The sequence below is a fragment of the Sarcophilus harrisii genome, chromosome X, assembly GCF_902635505.1.
Source record: "Sarcophilus harrisii chromosome X, mSarHar1.11, whole genome shotgun sequence".
Classification (NCBI taxonomy): domain Eukaryota; kingdom Metazoa; phylum Chordata; class Mammalia; order Dasyuromorphia; family Dasyuridae; genus Sarcophilus; species Sarcophilus harrisii.
Genome location: NC_045432.1, coordinates 29,419,699 through 29,436,658, shown reverse-complemented (window position 1 = coordinate 29,436,658; position 16,960 = coordinate 29,419,699). Strand labels below are relative to the sequence as shown.

Genomic DNA, 16,960 nt, shown 5'->3' with positions numbered 1-16,960 from the left:
GAAATGTATTTTAGCTATTATTATTTTATTATTATATTTTATTATTTTTATTATTATATTTTTATATTATATTTATATTATTATATTATATTATTATATTTTATATTATATTTTATTATTATATATTATTTTATTGTTATTATTATTGATGTTGTTGTTATTTTTTATTATTATTATCATCATCATCATCATCCCCATGGAGAATAAGGCTGGAAAGATAAGAAAGTCCAGAAGCCTCTTCTACAGAAATTAAAAATTTGCCAAGAGTAGTCTTTTTTTTTTTTTTAAATGGGCAATAAACCATCAATTAGGGAACTGCTAAACATAAAAGTTATGGCATGTGAATATAAGAGAATATAATCATACTATAAGAAATAATCAAGGGGCCAGTTTGAAATAAATCTGGGAAAACTTATGAACTATGAACTGACACACTGTTAAGTGAGTAGAACCAGGAGAAAAAAGTATATGATAAACAATAACCTAAAGACACTTTGAAAGACTTAGGAACATTGTTCAACCCAATGGCCTACCTCCCAACAAAGGTAATAAATTCAGAGTACTGCTTAAGAGCTTTTCTTTAGGAGAGGGGATGGCCAATAGGAAAATATGTTTTGCTCAATTATTCTTGCTTTAAAAAGGGTTTTGTTTTTCTTCTACGCCCAGGAGGGCCGCGAGGTGGAAGGAGAAGGGGAAAAAAAGGATGTTTCTCTGATTCATTTCTTATGTGCTTGTAATTTTAAATTATGCACTACTGTCTTATATCTAACGAAGAAGCAAAAGTCTAGAATTCTGATATTGTAAAATCAAAAACTAAATTTCTCCTACACACAAAAATTACTGTATTTAAGAATTTTTAAATGGTGAATTCATTTAAGAATTCCACACTAGTATATCAATACCTTTAAATTCCTTGAAAACTGTTAACACACTGAAGAAAAGAATTCAAATGGATAATCTATAAAATATTAAACTAAACATTACACAGATCATTTAATTTAAAAGGGGAGTTAAAACAGAAAGACTGGTAATCTGAAGTGGAAATATGGCTTTTTCAACTGTGCAAATAATTTCTGTAGACAAAATATTTAACAATCAACAGCAAAAATGAAAATATATACTTATAATTTGAAAAGTGCTTTCCATGTAGCACATTTGAGTCTAACAATCTTATGAAACAGTTACCCTAGGAATTAGAAATATCATTCTATAAATGAAAAAACTGAAGCTTAAAGAGAGTAAGTAATGAGCACACTTGGTCTGAACCTAGGTTCATCCAACAAATCATACCGACTTATGTATGTGGACACATAATAAGCAAGTCAAAGAACTGACAAGAGAGCTCAGAGACCATTTAGCCCAAACTGCAATTAAAACTGTATACAAACAATATTTTCCTCTCAAATATACCTGAAGAAGAATCATAGGTTACATGCTGGGCCGAGTTCATTTCACATATGAAGAAGTCAAAGCAAAAGGAGAGGAAAAAAAGTTGATGATGGTCAAAAAGCTAAATAACTATGGTAAGCTTTCAACAACTCCATGGCAGGATTTTATTCTAAGGGAATCCTGCTGAAAAAGACACCAAGAAACATACTAAAATATATTAAACTGCAGCAATCTGTACTAATATAAGAGCCAAAAACAAAATAGATGCCCAATGACAGGGTAATGGGTATTTTTTAAAAAGTATGCTATATGAATATAATGGAATATTATGGACCAAATTACTATGGGATACGATTATGTCTCCTTACTGTTTCTACAGTAGCATGTGGCATTCTCCCTGTAATAAATAAATACCTCTTCTAATTTAGTACAGCTTTCTACAGCCTCTGATGCTAGCAGGTAGCAACAGAAGGGATTCCCTAAAAAAAGAGTTTATCCTGTATGGACATGGCCTTTAATTAACTCTCTTTCAGGCTTGGAAATCTCATCTTTCACAACTTTCTTAGTTTCTTTAAGAAGCCTTTCCTAGCCCTCCTCAATGCCAGTGCTTTCCAAATTGTCCTACATGTCTTATTTGGACATTTTTCGTTTGTATGCTGTCTCCCCAAAAACACTGTGAGCTCCTTGAGAACAGGGACTGCTTTAGCTTTTTGTTGTATTACCCACAAGGCCAAAACATGGTAGGTGTTTAGTAAAAGCTTGTTGACATGACTAGCTAGACAAATCCCTATCTCCAAATCCTGTATTACCTCATAAGGAAACAAATCTGCTATATGAAAATCTTCTATACAAACATAAACTATTATTCTCATCATCATCCCACTCCTTTGGATCAATGTTATGAAGTATTATTCTTTGACCCTTCTTTCCCCATTTTTTCAACCTCAGCTTTCTTCTTCAGCTTCAAGTCATTCATAATCTGTGAAGCTAATACAGGCAAGTTTACCAAAAATCTATCAACTGACTTCTATTTTTGACTAAATCCAGTCATAAGTTATAATTTATTAACTTTCTATACTTTCAAATGAAATCACTATAAAATTCTTAAATATGAACATTAGAGCCTCTGTTTTGACAGAAATATACTAAACAGTATGGCAAGTGTCAAAAATGAAAATTTGACCAAAAATTCTACTAAGCAAGTAATAATAATCTATAAGAACACTTAAGATGTTGTCCCAAGGGCAAAAAGGACAAATACCTCTTGCAGAAAATCTTCAAGAAGTCGATTAAATTTATCTGCCAATTCATCTATCAATTGACTTCTTGCAATATCTACTCTGTTAAATATGGTGAACTCTTCATTACAGAGTGCATGATATGTTTTAGAACAAGCTTCCAAAACATCCGTATCTGTGTGCTTCTCTACAATATCCCGGATTTGTCGTAATAAGGCATCCAAATGCTGCAAAAAAGTCAATTAACATTTGTCAGTAAAACAAGTATTTGTCAGTAAAACAACAGTAATACAATACCATAATAAGAGAAAATGGAACACTAATAAAAATCAATAAAGCTTATATTATGAGTTAAGAGCCATACTACACTGTCTTGCTCTTGTACCTAGATTCATATCAAGGCTGGACAAGAAAACTGAAAACAAAATACTTCAAAAATCAAACCCCGATTTTAAACCTTATGATCATTCTTTTCTAAGGAAAAAAACTAGGATATAAAACTGAGAAATAATAGCCCCTTGATGAAAAGACTAAAAAACCAATATAAGGTAGAAAAACTAGTATTTAATGTGTTTATTTTATTTCAAATAAACTCTACAGAATTTAGAATTAACATAAACTAACATAAACATTGAATAAATATTTAAAGTGATATTATCTGATGCAAAATTAGACTATTTTATGGACAAAATCCCCCAAAAAATTATCTTTCTAATAATGTTAAGAAATGAAGGTGGTAAAAAGGAATTTTCCTGATCCCACCTATTATACAATTTTGCCCAGGGTCACACAGCTAGGAAGCATTATATGTCTGAAGCCAGAGTTAACTCGGGTCCTCCTGACTTCAGAGCTACTGCGCCATCTAGATGTCCCAAAGGTAATATTAATAACTTATATCTTGAACATAACTATGTAATATAGTAGAAAAGAAACTAATTTTTAAGGTTAAATACTGTATACATAGATACCATCTTACCTTCTCTAATCGGCCAGTTGTATAGATTTCCAAATCAAAGTACTGAGGCAACTGCAACAAGTTAGTCACCTTTTCTGCATCTATAGAGTACTTTGAATTTTAAAAAAAGTGAGAATAATAGCAGTGTTAAATAAGCATTATCAGTTAACAGTATATTTATAAAGTACTGTATTTGTAAAGCAATTCTACATATGCAGTATCCAAGTGACAGTATTAAATAACACAGATCAGTTTTTAACTTACTTTTGCTAACAACTGAGGAAGGGCTACTGCAAACAGTTCAGTAATTCTTGTTCTATCATCTAGCTGGGTCTTTTTCTCCTTTGCTGTCAGAACCTAAATTTAGAAGATAAGTGTGGCAAAGTTTAAAAACTACAAACACTAATTCTAAAATATAATTTTTATCTGCTGTTAAATATCATAGTATTAAAATTCATCAACTGAATGCTATAAATTAACTATGAATTAGTCTATATAAGCAGGCTATCTATACTAAAAATCAAGAATATTAAGTTTTTAAAAATCATTTTTCCTTAGCTATCCAATTCTATCCCTCAACTAAAAAGCTAAAAAGGCAGGAAGCAAAATCAACACACTCCTACTTAACAACTCTCATATTTACCTTTGAAAAACATGAATAAAAACTGTAATCAAGGACAGTGGAATTATGTCAGAATATGCTTTAATATGCTAAACTCTTCTTTGGGAACCATGTATAAGAAGTACAAAACTATAAGTGACCTCTGCAATAATGTTATTAAAGATAATAAAAGCTAGAGTACAAAAATACTGGTTTTTTTAGTAGCCAAACTGAAATCAACAGATGAACCTAAAAAAAACTTTAAAATAACAAGAAAACCAGACCATAAGAAATGAAAACATCAATCTTGAACTTCAGACAAAATAAAAAGAATCTATTGAGTTTATAAATTCAAATTACATATACCCCAAATTAAATGAAATAATTTATGTGAAATACATGCTAGAAAGCAAATTCATAATGTTTGAAAAGAAAATTTCCATGTCTCAAGGTCTTTAGTACTATCATACCCTTTTTCCTGTCCCTCTTCCGACAGGAGGATGGCATTCAGCTGCTTGTCGAATAGTACAGAGCATTATTTCAATAAGGGCACTCTCTTGTCTGTCGGTTAATGCTGCAAATGAGAAAGATTAAGTCAACTCTACCACCAGATTACTTCAAATAATTATTCTGTAATTGGCTCTCCGGTCTATAACCAGGCTCTAGGAGATTCATTCTTCTCAGATGAAGACATTTACCTAGAAAAATCCTAACAGCAATTGCAATCTACAACATGATATATAGATATATTTTACATTGTTTGCATGTATATGTGTATGTGTTTATATGTACGTACATATACATGCTAGATAAATCACACATATCTCTATTTAATGTATTAATACACTAATTTCTTTATGTCAAATTAGAATTATATCACTGTGAGTCAGCTAGAAATTTAAATTCAAAGAGGTCTAGAAAGACTAAAAGTTAAAACTTTCTTACGTTCCTCTCCACTAAGTGGTTCTTCCAACAGCAAACTATTCATACATTCCCAGTCCTTCAATAGCTCTGTAGCACAGTCCCACATGCTATCCACAAGGTATGCCGCATGTTCGTGCAACTAAAATGAACATGAATAGTTTCTTAGTTAAAAACATAACTGCTTGACATCATATCCCTTTCAGAGACCTACCCTTCTGTAACTCCTTGTCAGCAAACAAAAGACTAAGGTTTATAAAGAAGCAAAGATTAGCACAAAACAGAAAAGAAAAGCTACAGGTAAATTCTCTAGGCTGGATCATGACCAGAAATCACAGCAAAGCTCTGATTAATAACATTAATATCATATAAGGTATATGGGAAAAAATTGGGAAACTTTAAATGGCTAAAGAAATAGTAATAGTATTGCCATAAAAATATGAGTACAAAGCATAGGAAATTTTCAAAAATCATGTAACACAAATTAGAATATTTTAAAAATTATATACACAATTATACTAACATAAACAGAAAGAACCAACAATCAAAGATTTATGTCACAAAATTACAGAGAGCAAGGAAAAAATATGAGAAAGGAGCTACATGTCTCTCTCAACCCCATCTCTTTTCCATAAGTGGATGATCCATCCATATATGTGGAAGGCAGAGCATACCCTCAGATTTTGACAAATCTTAAGTTTTTTCTGCATAATCCTACTTTTTAAAAAAGTTTTCTGTTAAAAGGGGTGGCTCTCAGGTAAAGGAGAGAAGAGGAATTTGAAATACAGGATGAACTCTAGATGAAGTAATCTACTTTAAAAATTAAATACTTCATAAATGACAGCTTAATATATATACATCAAAGAACATCATATTGCTACTTGGACATGTGACCTAAAAGCAGCATTTATATCCACCTTTTAATTTTCCCACTTTATAAATGAAAAATGTTTAATGTCTCTTTCCAATGAGAACATTCTGACTACAAAAATATACTTAAAAAATTACTTTGTGTTACTGTTTGCTCTCTGCATCTCATGTAAAATTATAGACCAACTATAGGAACCAAATCAGGATAATGAGGTAAACACAAGGAAGCTCAGTTCAAAGTGATCCAGAAATATTCAGCCCATGTAGAGCCTCACCTTCCCCATGTGATAAGTGATAAGTGCTGTGTGATAAGTCACAAATTCAAAACTAGCTTTATTTTCCCTTTTAACTCCTATTCATTTTTTAGAGTAGCAACTAAAATATATTTAGGAATCATATTTACCTATAAATTAAAAATCTATTACTTGCATACTAAAATAAAATTGACTTCAGATATTTATTTGTTTATAAATTACATACAATTCTTTTTGCGCTGACTTGCAAGGAGTGCCACTAAGTACATACTATTTCAAACTATAAAATACAATAGGGATTTGTAAAACTAGAAGATGATACAATTGATAAACACTTTAAATAAAAATTTATCTTAATGCATATTCAAGATCTCAGTTTGGAACACTCCAATAAAAGTCAGTATTCAAAGATGTAAAGAAGAATAAAAAAAAGTTTTAATACAGGGCTATCCAAAAATTTGTTGACAAACATGTGGATTCAATTAAAATCAGCAGGGATGGGACAAAATATAGATAGCCATATAGATGCAGAGTGATTCTTTTAAAAGCCTTTTTTCAAGTATATTGTCTTATTTAATTCTTATAAAATTAGAAGATAAGCAAACACTAAGGACATTAACAACCATAGACAAGTAACCCAAAGGAAAGCCAAAAAACAAGTAAAACTGATATGTAGTAGGCTGATGGATTGTAAACGAGCAAAACCTATACCTGCCACGTGTCATTCCTACTTACTATGGTTTATGTCACAAAGTTAGACAAGTTAGCTAAGCCCATTAGGAAGAAGGCAAACCTATTCTATTAACATTAAAATGTTAGTGATTGGGGCAGCTAGGTAGTGCAGTAGGTAGAGCACCAGCCCTGAAATCAGGAGAACCCGAGTTCAAATCTGGGCTCAGACACTTAACACTTCCTAGCTGTGTGACATTGGGCAAGTCACTTAACCCCAACTGACTCAGTAAAAAGCAAAGAAAAAAGTTAGTGATCAAATATAATGACAAAATACATCATTTACACAATAAATTACAAATGCATTAAATGGCTTTAACACAGGTTGAGCTTGTTCTACCAGCAGGAATAATTATCAAAATGATCTTTTAAAATAAGCAAAATTTACTCTTTCTGTTATTGTTTGCTTGCATTTTTGTTTTTCTTCCCGGGCTATTTTTACCTTCTTTCTAAATCTGATTTTTCTCCTATAGCAAGACAACTGTATAAATATGCATACATATATTGTGTTTAACATATACTTTAACATATTTAACATGTATGGGACTACCTGCCATCTAGAGGAGGTGATGTAGAGAAGAAGGGGAAAAGTTGACAGAAGTTTTTGCAAGAGTCAATGTTGAAAAATTACCTATGCATATGTTTTGTCAATAAAAAGCTATTTAAAAAATAAAATAAAATTAGCAAAGAAAATATTGAACAGAATATAAAAATGCCACTAACCTCACTTTCCAAAAAGAAAAATACCAATGTCTTCACCAGGTTGGCATTTGGGCTTTGTCTTCCCCTTCTTTTGAGGATTCCATCTTCTTCGGGATCTCTGCGACTAAAAAGCCTACAACCAAAGAAAAAATTTACTACTTAAAAAAAGAAAATTTCTGTAATTTAAAAAAGCTATTTTCCAAACTCATTCTAACAATTTAAGAAAAGACAAACACACACTTTTTGTTCATAATAGCCACCAATATTTCTTCCATATATGGAAAGTGGACTGTTTTTATTTCCTACTCTGTTGAATTACTTTAAAATATTTCCACTTTATAAAATAATTCATATTTTTGGTAGGGGACATTTCATGTTTTTCAATTCAACAAAAAGGCTTTTTCCCCCAAAGATGCTGCACTCATCTTTTTCAATCTCACTTATTAATTCATATCCCCTGACAAAAAAGGATTTAAAAAATTCAATTTAAAAAAAGAAAAATTACTTACAGTCAGCAGTACATTTCTATAGGTAATAGAGGGTTATTTTTCAAAAAACAAAAATTAAATTAAAACTGAGTAATGAGATGAAGACATGTTCCTAAAACCTAATATATAAATTTTTGTTTAATTTTCCATCTCATTTCAAATACTAAAACCTCGTGAGGAAAACATCAAAGCACATAAAAATTTCTGACTCCGTGTAGTCTCATGTTCCCTCTGAATATAAGTATCCTAATTTCCCACAAAATTTGTTCAATGATCATAGATCATTATATATTCATTCTCCCTATTCTGAACTGTCATTTACTTCCAGCCTCTATCCCCTCAAATAAAGATGCTAAAAATCACATAAAATAAAGGTAGCATTTTATAAGTACCTACTATGAGAGAGATATCGTGCTAAGTGCCTTAGCACATGTCACAACTAAGGATACTGAGGCCTCCAGTCAAAAAGTTACTGTTTGAGGGCAGAATTGAATTCAGGTATTCCTGACTCCAAAATGAGCTTTAATTGCTGCATTACCAAGTTGTGTACCAATTCCTAAACTACTGCTGATAGGATCCCTCCAAAAAAGTGGATGGCTTAAACATGTGTTTCTAAAATGTTGTTTTATCAGAGAAATTTAGTAAAGCTTTTATTGAATCAGTAATACAGAAGAGAAATAACTAAGCAGAAGTAAATGTTGAGTTACATTTTGAACTTACAAAATCAAATTCAGTATCACTATAGGCTTTACTCTAAAGATCAATTCACTAAAACATATTTTGAAACAAATAAAAACAATGAATATATTTCTGGTTCAGGGCAGAAAGTACACTGAATTGGGGATCAAAGACTCCAAAGCACTAACTTGTGTGACCATGCAACACTAACCTCATTTCCCTGGGGCTCAGTGACTTCACATGTAAATAAAGACAGAGAACTAGATTGTCTGCCATTTTGTTCCAGCATCAAATCCATTGAGTTTATCATTGTTAAAATATCACTAAAAATGACACAACCTGGGGTTTAAGTAATATTAAATATGGAAAAAAGCCAACTTGACTTAAACTAGCATTTTCTAAGGAGAAAGTGTTTTGGTTACGACTCTTAAAAGACACAGAAAAATGTAAACATAAATTTCGTAAAGAGACATATTAATCTGACTTACTTTTTATAAAGAAATTCTCCTGCTGCTACTGCAACTGGCCGGTGAGCTGAATAAACCAAATGGTACACATTTTCACAGTCTTCTGCAGTAAGAACTTCTTCACTACTCCTATGGGAAAAAAGTTATCAGGATTCACTCATTTTTCAGTTGTGTAATTTCAAATCATAGTTCAAAGACAAAAAAACGCATAACTGGGATCTCCTCCCAAAATTAGCAATTCAAAAAGAAATTAAATAAGCCTCATTCTATCTTAGCAAGCACAAATACCTACTTGCCCTGACCATAGTAGGCAAATAGCCACCAACCACCTGAGAAAAATGGCAATAGAAGGAAAAAAAACTGGCATTTTGGATGATAAACACTTGTAAACTCATCTGTGGTTCCACAACATTGTCTTTACATTTGAATCCTTTTTCTTAAACAAATCCCTCTCGAGTGGTTGCTTTCATGTGTCAAATAATTTAAAAAAAACCTTGAAGTTAAGGTGAAGAACACTGACCAAAGGAAACACAACACTATCAAAGAGCTAGAATTTATTTACAATCAGCTAGTAATACTGAAAAGATAATAAGATAAGCTAAAATTTAAAATCACATAATTAGATGACTAACAAACTACAGTGTTTCTAAAAAGATTATTTTTCATAGTATAAATGCAAACCATCAAAAGATAAAAAAGTAAACATTTCTGTTATCATAAGTTGCCAAAGAGAAATGACAGATATCATACACAACCAGTTGAAAACATAAATGGCTCCACTGGTACCCATGTAATATTAAGAAATCTCAAGGTCTTCTTTACAGTGTTACACTGTGGATTACACTGTGAAGAAATTATAGAGAACAGTTCAGAATAAGAAGATACAAATGGGCTGTGTTCTATAATGCTGAAGTACCCAAACCAATAGAACCAAAGGCCCAAATAACTGCACAGTGACTAACACATGTACCTCACTTTGATGGCAGAAAGAGAACAAGGGAATTTTGCAGGCATTTCTAATGGAAACCTTTCTAAAAGCTTTTTTAGTCTTTTTAGACTTTTTCAGTCTTCTTTCTTCTCAATTTTCAATCTTCTTGTATGTTTCCCACTTTTATTAAGAGTCTAGAGAACTGGATAAGTAAGGTTGCTGGTACTTGATATCAGTTAAGAATCAACAGCTGTGGTGCATGAGAGCAATGGAACACAACTGCTTTTAAGAAATTATGAATATGAAAATATGGAAAGATTTACTAGTGAAATCAAAGAAATCAGAAGCAGAAATATACACAGAATGATTACAACAAAGCACCAAAACACCAAAACAAAATAAACTGAATGGTGAGTGAACATCCCCCCTCCCCCTTCCCAAAGATAAGAAAGCACTTCACTCCCTTTTTCTTTTTCTTTCTTTCTTTCTTTATTTTTGGCAGAGATGGAAGACTATGGAATGTGCAATACTGCTTATGATGGCAGACTTGGTTTTTATTCTTTGTCACAAGGGATGGCTCTCTATACGTGGAAGGAGAAAGCAACTTGAGAAAATATATATTTTTTAAATGTCACTACTATTATGTCTTACATATGCTTTTTGTTATTCATTTCACAATAGTCCCAATTCCCCTTTCCTAAAGAAAAGAAAAGGGAGCTAGGTAAGCCAATGGTCAGCCTAATAGCATATAATCTGGAGCTCTAGTCTAAGCATCTAGTAATGCTGAGTTTTCTCATCTATCCTACCAATTAAACTGAATTCAGCTGACTTTTGGAACTGTTTTAATTCACATTACTGTAATCGTTATGTAACTTGTTTTCCTTGCTGCCGATTTATCCGAGTTATCTTTCATTCAAGTCTACAAACATTTCTCAGAATTTCACGTTCTCTTAATGTATTCATATTTCAATTACTCCTCAAATGATGGTCACTATTTTCAATTTACCACCACAACACTTTTACCTATGCTCTCATAAGGTTTCCCTAAAATCTTAGAATACTCGAGCATTTAACTATCCTAGGTCTTAATTTTGTAAGGCAGTAAAGATAATGCATAGTCGATGAAATTTCATTAAGTTACTTTTCAAATATGACAGCTTCTCAAATTTATAAAGAACCTTAGAAGACATCTAGAATAACAACTCCAATTCTCTCTACACTATCAATGACAAGTCATCTGATATTACAGGGGGAAAAAACTCAGTACCTCCTGAGAAAGTTCATTCAACTTCAAAAACAGTCATGGTTTTTTCTTCTCAGTTCAATTCCCTTTCAAATTTCTATCCCAATGTTCCAGATAATTTGCCCTAAGCCCATAAAGCAGATCTTGAAAGAAAAATGTTATAAAGGTTCCTGAGGAATTCTCATTTTCCAAAAATGTGAAAAACTAGTTTTAACTGTACTTATTCAAAGAGCAGAAAACTAGGATTCACAAGTCCTGGGTACTAATGGCTGGTTCAGGAATTAACTAACACTGTAGAGAAGAGCAAAACATTCATGAGTTCAAGAGAACTTACTTAGCTTAAAAAAAAGTTTTAAAAAGTTTCTTTACTCTTAGTTGCCTCAGTTTTCTTATCTGCAAAATAAGAAGGAAATAGCAAAACATGCCGGTATCTTCGCAAAAACAAACAAAAAAAGAATGAGTCGAAGCCATGAACAAGAGGCTCAATGAATCCAATTATAAACCTTTTCTCCACTCACTCTTGCCTTTTCTACTCAATTGAGAAAACTTTGAAAAGCAACAGTTGCAAAGTACCATAATCTCTCTTATATACCTTTCTCAGTCACTCCATTAGTATCCTTTCCAAGTCTAATCTATAATCTAATATATAACTTCTAGAGATGGTCTGTCAACTCACTCCCTGCACTCTACAACACAAATATCTCCCTTTTGGGGACCTCAATCCTTGATGCATACAAGAATATCCAAATCCCTCCCAGCATTTTACCTAATCCCCTTCCCACACACACAGCTACTATCTTGCCCCTACCTTTCTTCATAGTTGATGACAAATTATTAGAAAGGGTCACCTACATCTGCCTACCTCTATTTTCCCACTACATAGTCATCCTTTCTCTCTTCTCCAATCTACATTCCGATTATATTTCTTTGCTGAAACTGCTCTTTCAAAGACTAGGAATGATCTTTTCCTTTTCTTAATATTCATTCTCCTTAATTTCCTGGAAGCTTTCCTTATTCTCTGATTGTATTCTCCTTCCAGAAATAGATACCTATGTGTCAGTCTTCTTCACACAATCTTCATGCATATAATATTCCCCAAGTAGGTACTAACAGAACCTAAACTAAAACTCTTCCATTGTTGGACAGTTGATGGACAGTTTAGCCAAGAAACAATTATCAAGCACCTAGTATGGTGATAGGGTACCTTTGAGGGCAGAACAATTTTCAAAAAGTCACATAGCAGAAGAATTATATTCCTTAATTTTTGAGTACGTTGTATTTTATAAACCCTTTCAGATTAAATGCAACAAAATAAGGGAGTAGTCCAATTTATACACAATGAATGGTTTAGTTAAACTATTTTGGTTTTTTTCCCCTCCAAACAGTAAATCATTATGGCTGAATATATGGAGCTAAGAAAGTGCACAATTCTTGCTCTGTTATAATATTATTACAATAGCCACATGCTTCCAAATGTTTTCTATACCTGGTTAGAATTCCATGTAGACAGCAACTTTTTCAATGAAAGGATAAATCAATGTATTTTTTTCTATCAACTTTTTAAGGCATCTCAATAAGTAACTAATGTGTACTGTAAAAAGGGGGGGGGGGAGAGAGAGAGAGAGAGAGAAAGCTCAGATACAAAGAAAGCCAATTCTTTAAGGAGCTCAGTTTAAATACAGAGAGAACATGCAAATAATTTATATGCAGGAAAACTACAGTCAATCTTAGAGGGCCTAACATTAAGGGGTCTACAAAAGGCTTCTTGAAGAATGCCAGGAGACAGAAATGAAGAGGGAGAACATTCCTGGCATGGGAAGACAGAAAAAAATATCCAAAGTTAGAGATGGAGGAAGGAGAGGAAGGGGGAGAGGGAGATGGGAGGAAAGGAAAAAAGGGAGGGGGGAGAGAGGGAAAGAAGGAGTTAAAGGGGAAAGAATAGATGAGGCTAGTGTCACTGGCTCAAAAAGAAAATAGCAGGGGGGAAGAGAGAGGAAGTATAAAAAGTCTGGGGACGAAAATGTGATACAATAGGTTCTAAAAAGCTCTCAATGCCAAACAAAATTTTATGGAAGTGATAGGGAACCATTAAGAGTTTACCAAGTAAGGGCATGACATCACTCTGAAAGCTGAGTGGAAGATGGACTACAACAAAAAGACCAAAAGCAGGGAGATCAAACAACATACTAACACAGTCCAGGCATAGGATGATGAAGAATCCAGATGGTGATAGTGTCCATAGAGAATGAGGAACATTTGTTATGAAGAAGAAATTAAAAAGGCCTTGGAAACAGACTGCAGATGAAGGGTGAGAAAGAATAAGGAGTCCAGGATAATACTTATGGGAAAGAGAGTGAGGCCTTTGATAAGAAGCGGAGAAGGGTTGGTGAAGCAGAGAAGGGTTGGTGAGAAAGATAATGAGTTCCATTTTGGCCATGCTGAGTTCAAGATGTCTACCAGATATGCAGTTTGAGATGTCCAACAGGATATTGGAGAAGCAACACTTACTGGGAGTCGGAAGAGAAGTTGGGCACGTTATATTCCCTTTCTTCACTCTATTCCCTTAATTTTTCAATATAATTCTAGTCATACAGCACTAACTACAAAGAGACCTCTTATACTATTTCAAATCCAATGTATCAAAAAAATTAAACTCACCATGTACCCTCATAAATTAGAATTTAATGAAAACTTCCCTATTTCTGTTGTAGACACCAAAATTCTCTCATTTTCACAGGCACACTCATCATAGAATCCTGCCTCTCTCCCTACATTATATCCTGGTGCCAAACCTGACTGCTTCTGTCTTAAGAAAATCTCACATTCCCTCCTCTCCATAATCAATCATTAACAAAGTTTAGCCTATTTCCTAGACTAATAAAAGCCTCTTATTTGGTGTCCTCCCAACCAAATCACACTTTTCAAAATTCATGGATTTCCATGGATAAGCCAAAATAATCCTGCTAAAGCAAAGATCTGAGCATATCATTCCCATACTCAAGCCTTAAGTGGCTCCAGAAAGAATCTAGGATAAATATGAACTCCTCAGCCTGACACTGAATATAATTTACACTCTGGCTTGAAGAATCTTACCTTTGCAGATATTCCCTAAACTCTCAAATTTCCCATAAGTGGAATATAACCCTATCAGCTCAGGTACAAGTCTTCACATGAAGTCTTTCCTGAAATGCTTCTACAGATTCAAAATACCTTTTCTTTAGTGGTTCAGGTATAAGCGATACACACCAATTACCACCCTGATCCTACATCCAGCTCCTTAAAAGAATGGTTTTGTTTTTCTCTAAGTACCCTGAATGCCTAGGGTGAAACTATGTACACATGACACATTGAAGGATGTAAAATAAGCTATTTTCAACTTTTTTCATCAACTTTGAGACTAATAGGGTTAAACAAGCTAAATGTATCACATCTCTTTGAATATGTCTGCACACATACATTTATGCAACAGATATAGTTACTTACTGTAAAACAAGAGTGAGTAATTTTATCGCTTGCACTGCAACATCGTATTCTTTATCAAGGGTCATGGAAACAATTCTATCCTATAAAAAGAAAAGAAAATACATTTAAAAGGGAAAGGGAGATGAGGAAATAAAAACCAGTTTAAAATACAAGGTAATTTACTTGACAATATCAAATACTACTAACCTTGAATCGACTGGTGAAGAGCTCCAGTTTGGAATTAAGCTCCTTATTATAATAAAGCCCTTGCAGTGCAGTAAGACACTTTAGTCTTACTTCCCCTTGCTGAATGAAATTGAAAGACAGATTAAAAGTATACTTAGTTTTACATTTTAATCTTCAAGGTATATAATACTGTCAACTAAAATGGAAACTAACTAGGAGAAAAAAATTCTAAAACCTTTATAAAAGCCTTTTTCCACTTAATAATTATTTTATCATATTTAAGCAATGGAGAAATAAACTAGTACAATTCTAAGGTTATATAAATGTGCATAAAATAATGTATATATTGCCAAGAATAGTTTCCTACCCCATAAAAAACTGCAATTCAAGTCACCAATATGAAAGTGCCTCTATGCCTAGTTGCCCTTCGATGTGAAAATCTTAATCCATATCAATACAGTAAAAACAGTATATAAGGTAAGCCATATAAAAGTACTTTTGCCTTCTGTACTTCTTATTACACTTAAATGAAGTTTGCATATATGATTTTAAATATTTGTAGTTAGGTCTATGTCTATATATAAATGAATAGTATCCACCCACATCATTCGGGAAATTCATCTTTTAAAGTTATATATATTCTTTCCATACTTCTTGGTCTAAGTATACATAAACTCTAATGTCAAAAATATATAAAAGTATCAGAAGTAATCAATTCGCCCCAAATTAAAAGTATTCTATGAAATACACTTTGAAAATTATTTTCAAAGAGGAAGAACTATACTGTCCAAGATTATGAGGGAATAGTTTCTAAGATACCCAATTCATTTGTATGTTATATCCAAATAACTTTTTACATTTTACCTACCTTATCATGCATAGTCCACCCAACGTATTTTAAATAGCTGTCATTAAGAAAGGCATCACTGTACATTTTCATCCATATTCCAATCTCTTCAATACAAATAGCACGGATTTCTGCTATTGCATCACTGAATAAAAAAAAGAGTTATACCCACTTAAGATTGTAACACAGTATGTTCAATCAAGAAGTATCATCTGAGGGGCAGTTAGGTGGTGCAGTGGATAGAGCACCAGCCCTGAAGTCAGAAAGACCCAGTATAAATCTGGCCTCAGACAACATTTCCTACCTGTGTGACCCTGTATAGTCACATCTGGTAACCTCTACATATATGCCACAGTAATAACTATCAGGTCGATCAAAAATAGTATAAAAATAAACAGTATCCAACAAAACATGATCTGGTTTCAGCTCCAACCACCCTCCCCAATCCGCTTCCCATGCCTACAGAAGAAATTATTTGACTTACCGGTATCTATGTACAAAGACTCCTTTAAATATGGCATTCATCATATTTTCTATTTCATCTTGATTTTCTTGAAGCTAAAAGCATAAACACAACACTCAATAAAATGTTTATAAGTGGATACATGCTCCAAAACCACAAAAAATCTTTTAGGGATGTGAAGGGGGGACGTGCCATTGCTTCTTACTAAGATAAAGCTTACTCTCTTACAAATGTGCCTAGGCAATTCTACTCAATTTTGCTTTTCAAATGTAGTCACTGAAAAAATGCATCCTGTATACTGAAAAGTGCTTGACTGAAATCATACTTCATGATCAGCCTTTATCTAAAACCAAATTGATGGAAAAAACATACCTCTCTTTACTTTCTAAGAAATTTTAAAAGCATTATTTTAGTTTTTAAAATAAATCCTAAATTACATAAAATTTGAAGTAATTCATTTTATGGCTGTGAAAAAGAAGTTAGCAAAGTTAGATGAATAATTCAGTGCCACTAAATTACTTAAATATTGCCTATGCCCG

The 16,960-nt window shown here is 32.8% G+C and overlaps 1 protein-coding gene across 8 annotated transcripts in view; it reads right to left on the bottom strand.

The window, feature by feature from the left end:
- The window catches only part of STAG2 (stromal antigen 2), a 121,692-nt gene that overhangs the window by 33,798 nt on the left and 70,934 nt on the right, over positions 1–16,960 (bottom strand). For all 8 annotated transcript variants that reach the window (XM_031944428.1, XM_031944425.1, XM_031944426.1 and 5 more), the window contains 11 exons: positions 16,443–16,516; positions 15,980–16,103; positions 15,133–15,231; positions 14,947–15,026; positions 9,314–9,421; positions 7,681–7,792; positions 5,129–5,246; positions 4,654–4,757; positions 3,847–3,939; positions 3,604–3,693; positions 2,651–2,854 (listed from right to left, as the gene is read on the bottom strand). In XM_031944428.1, the coding sequence (XP_031800288.1) occupies positions 2,651–2,854; positions 3,604–3,693; positions 3,847–3,939; positions 4,654–4,757; positions 5,129–5,246; positions 7,681–7,792; positions 9,314–9,421; positions 14,947–15,026; positions 15,133–15,231; positions 15,980–16,103; positions 16,443–16,516 (1,206 nt within the window). The remainder of the gene's footprint in view (positions 1–2,650; positions 2,855–3,603; positions 3,694–3,846; positions 3,940–4,653; positions 4,758–5,128; positions 5,247–7,680; positions 7,793–9,313; positions 9,422–14,946; positions 15,027–15,132; positions 15,232–15,979; positions 16,104–16,442; positions 16,517–16,960) is intronic.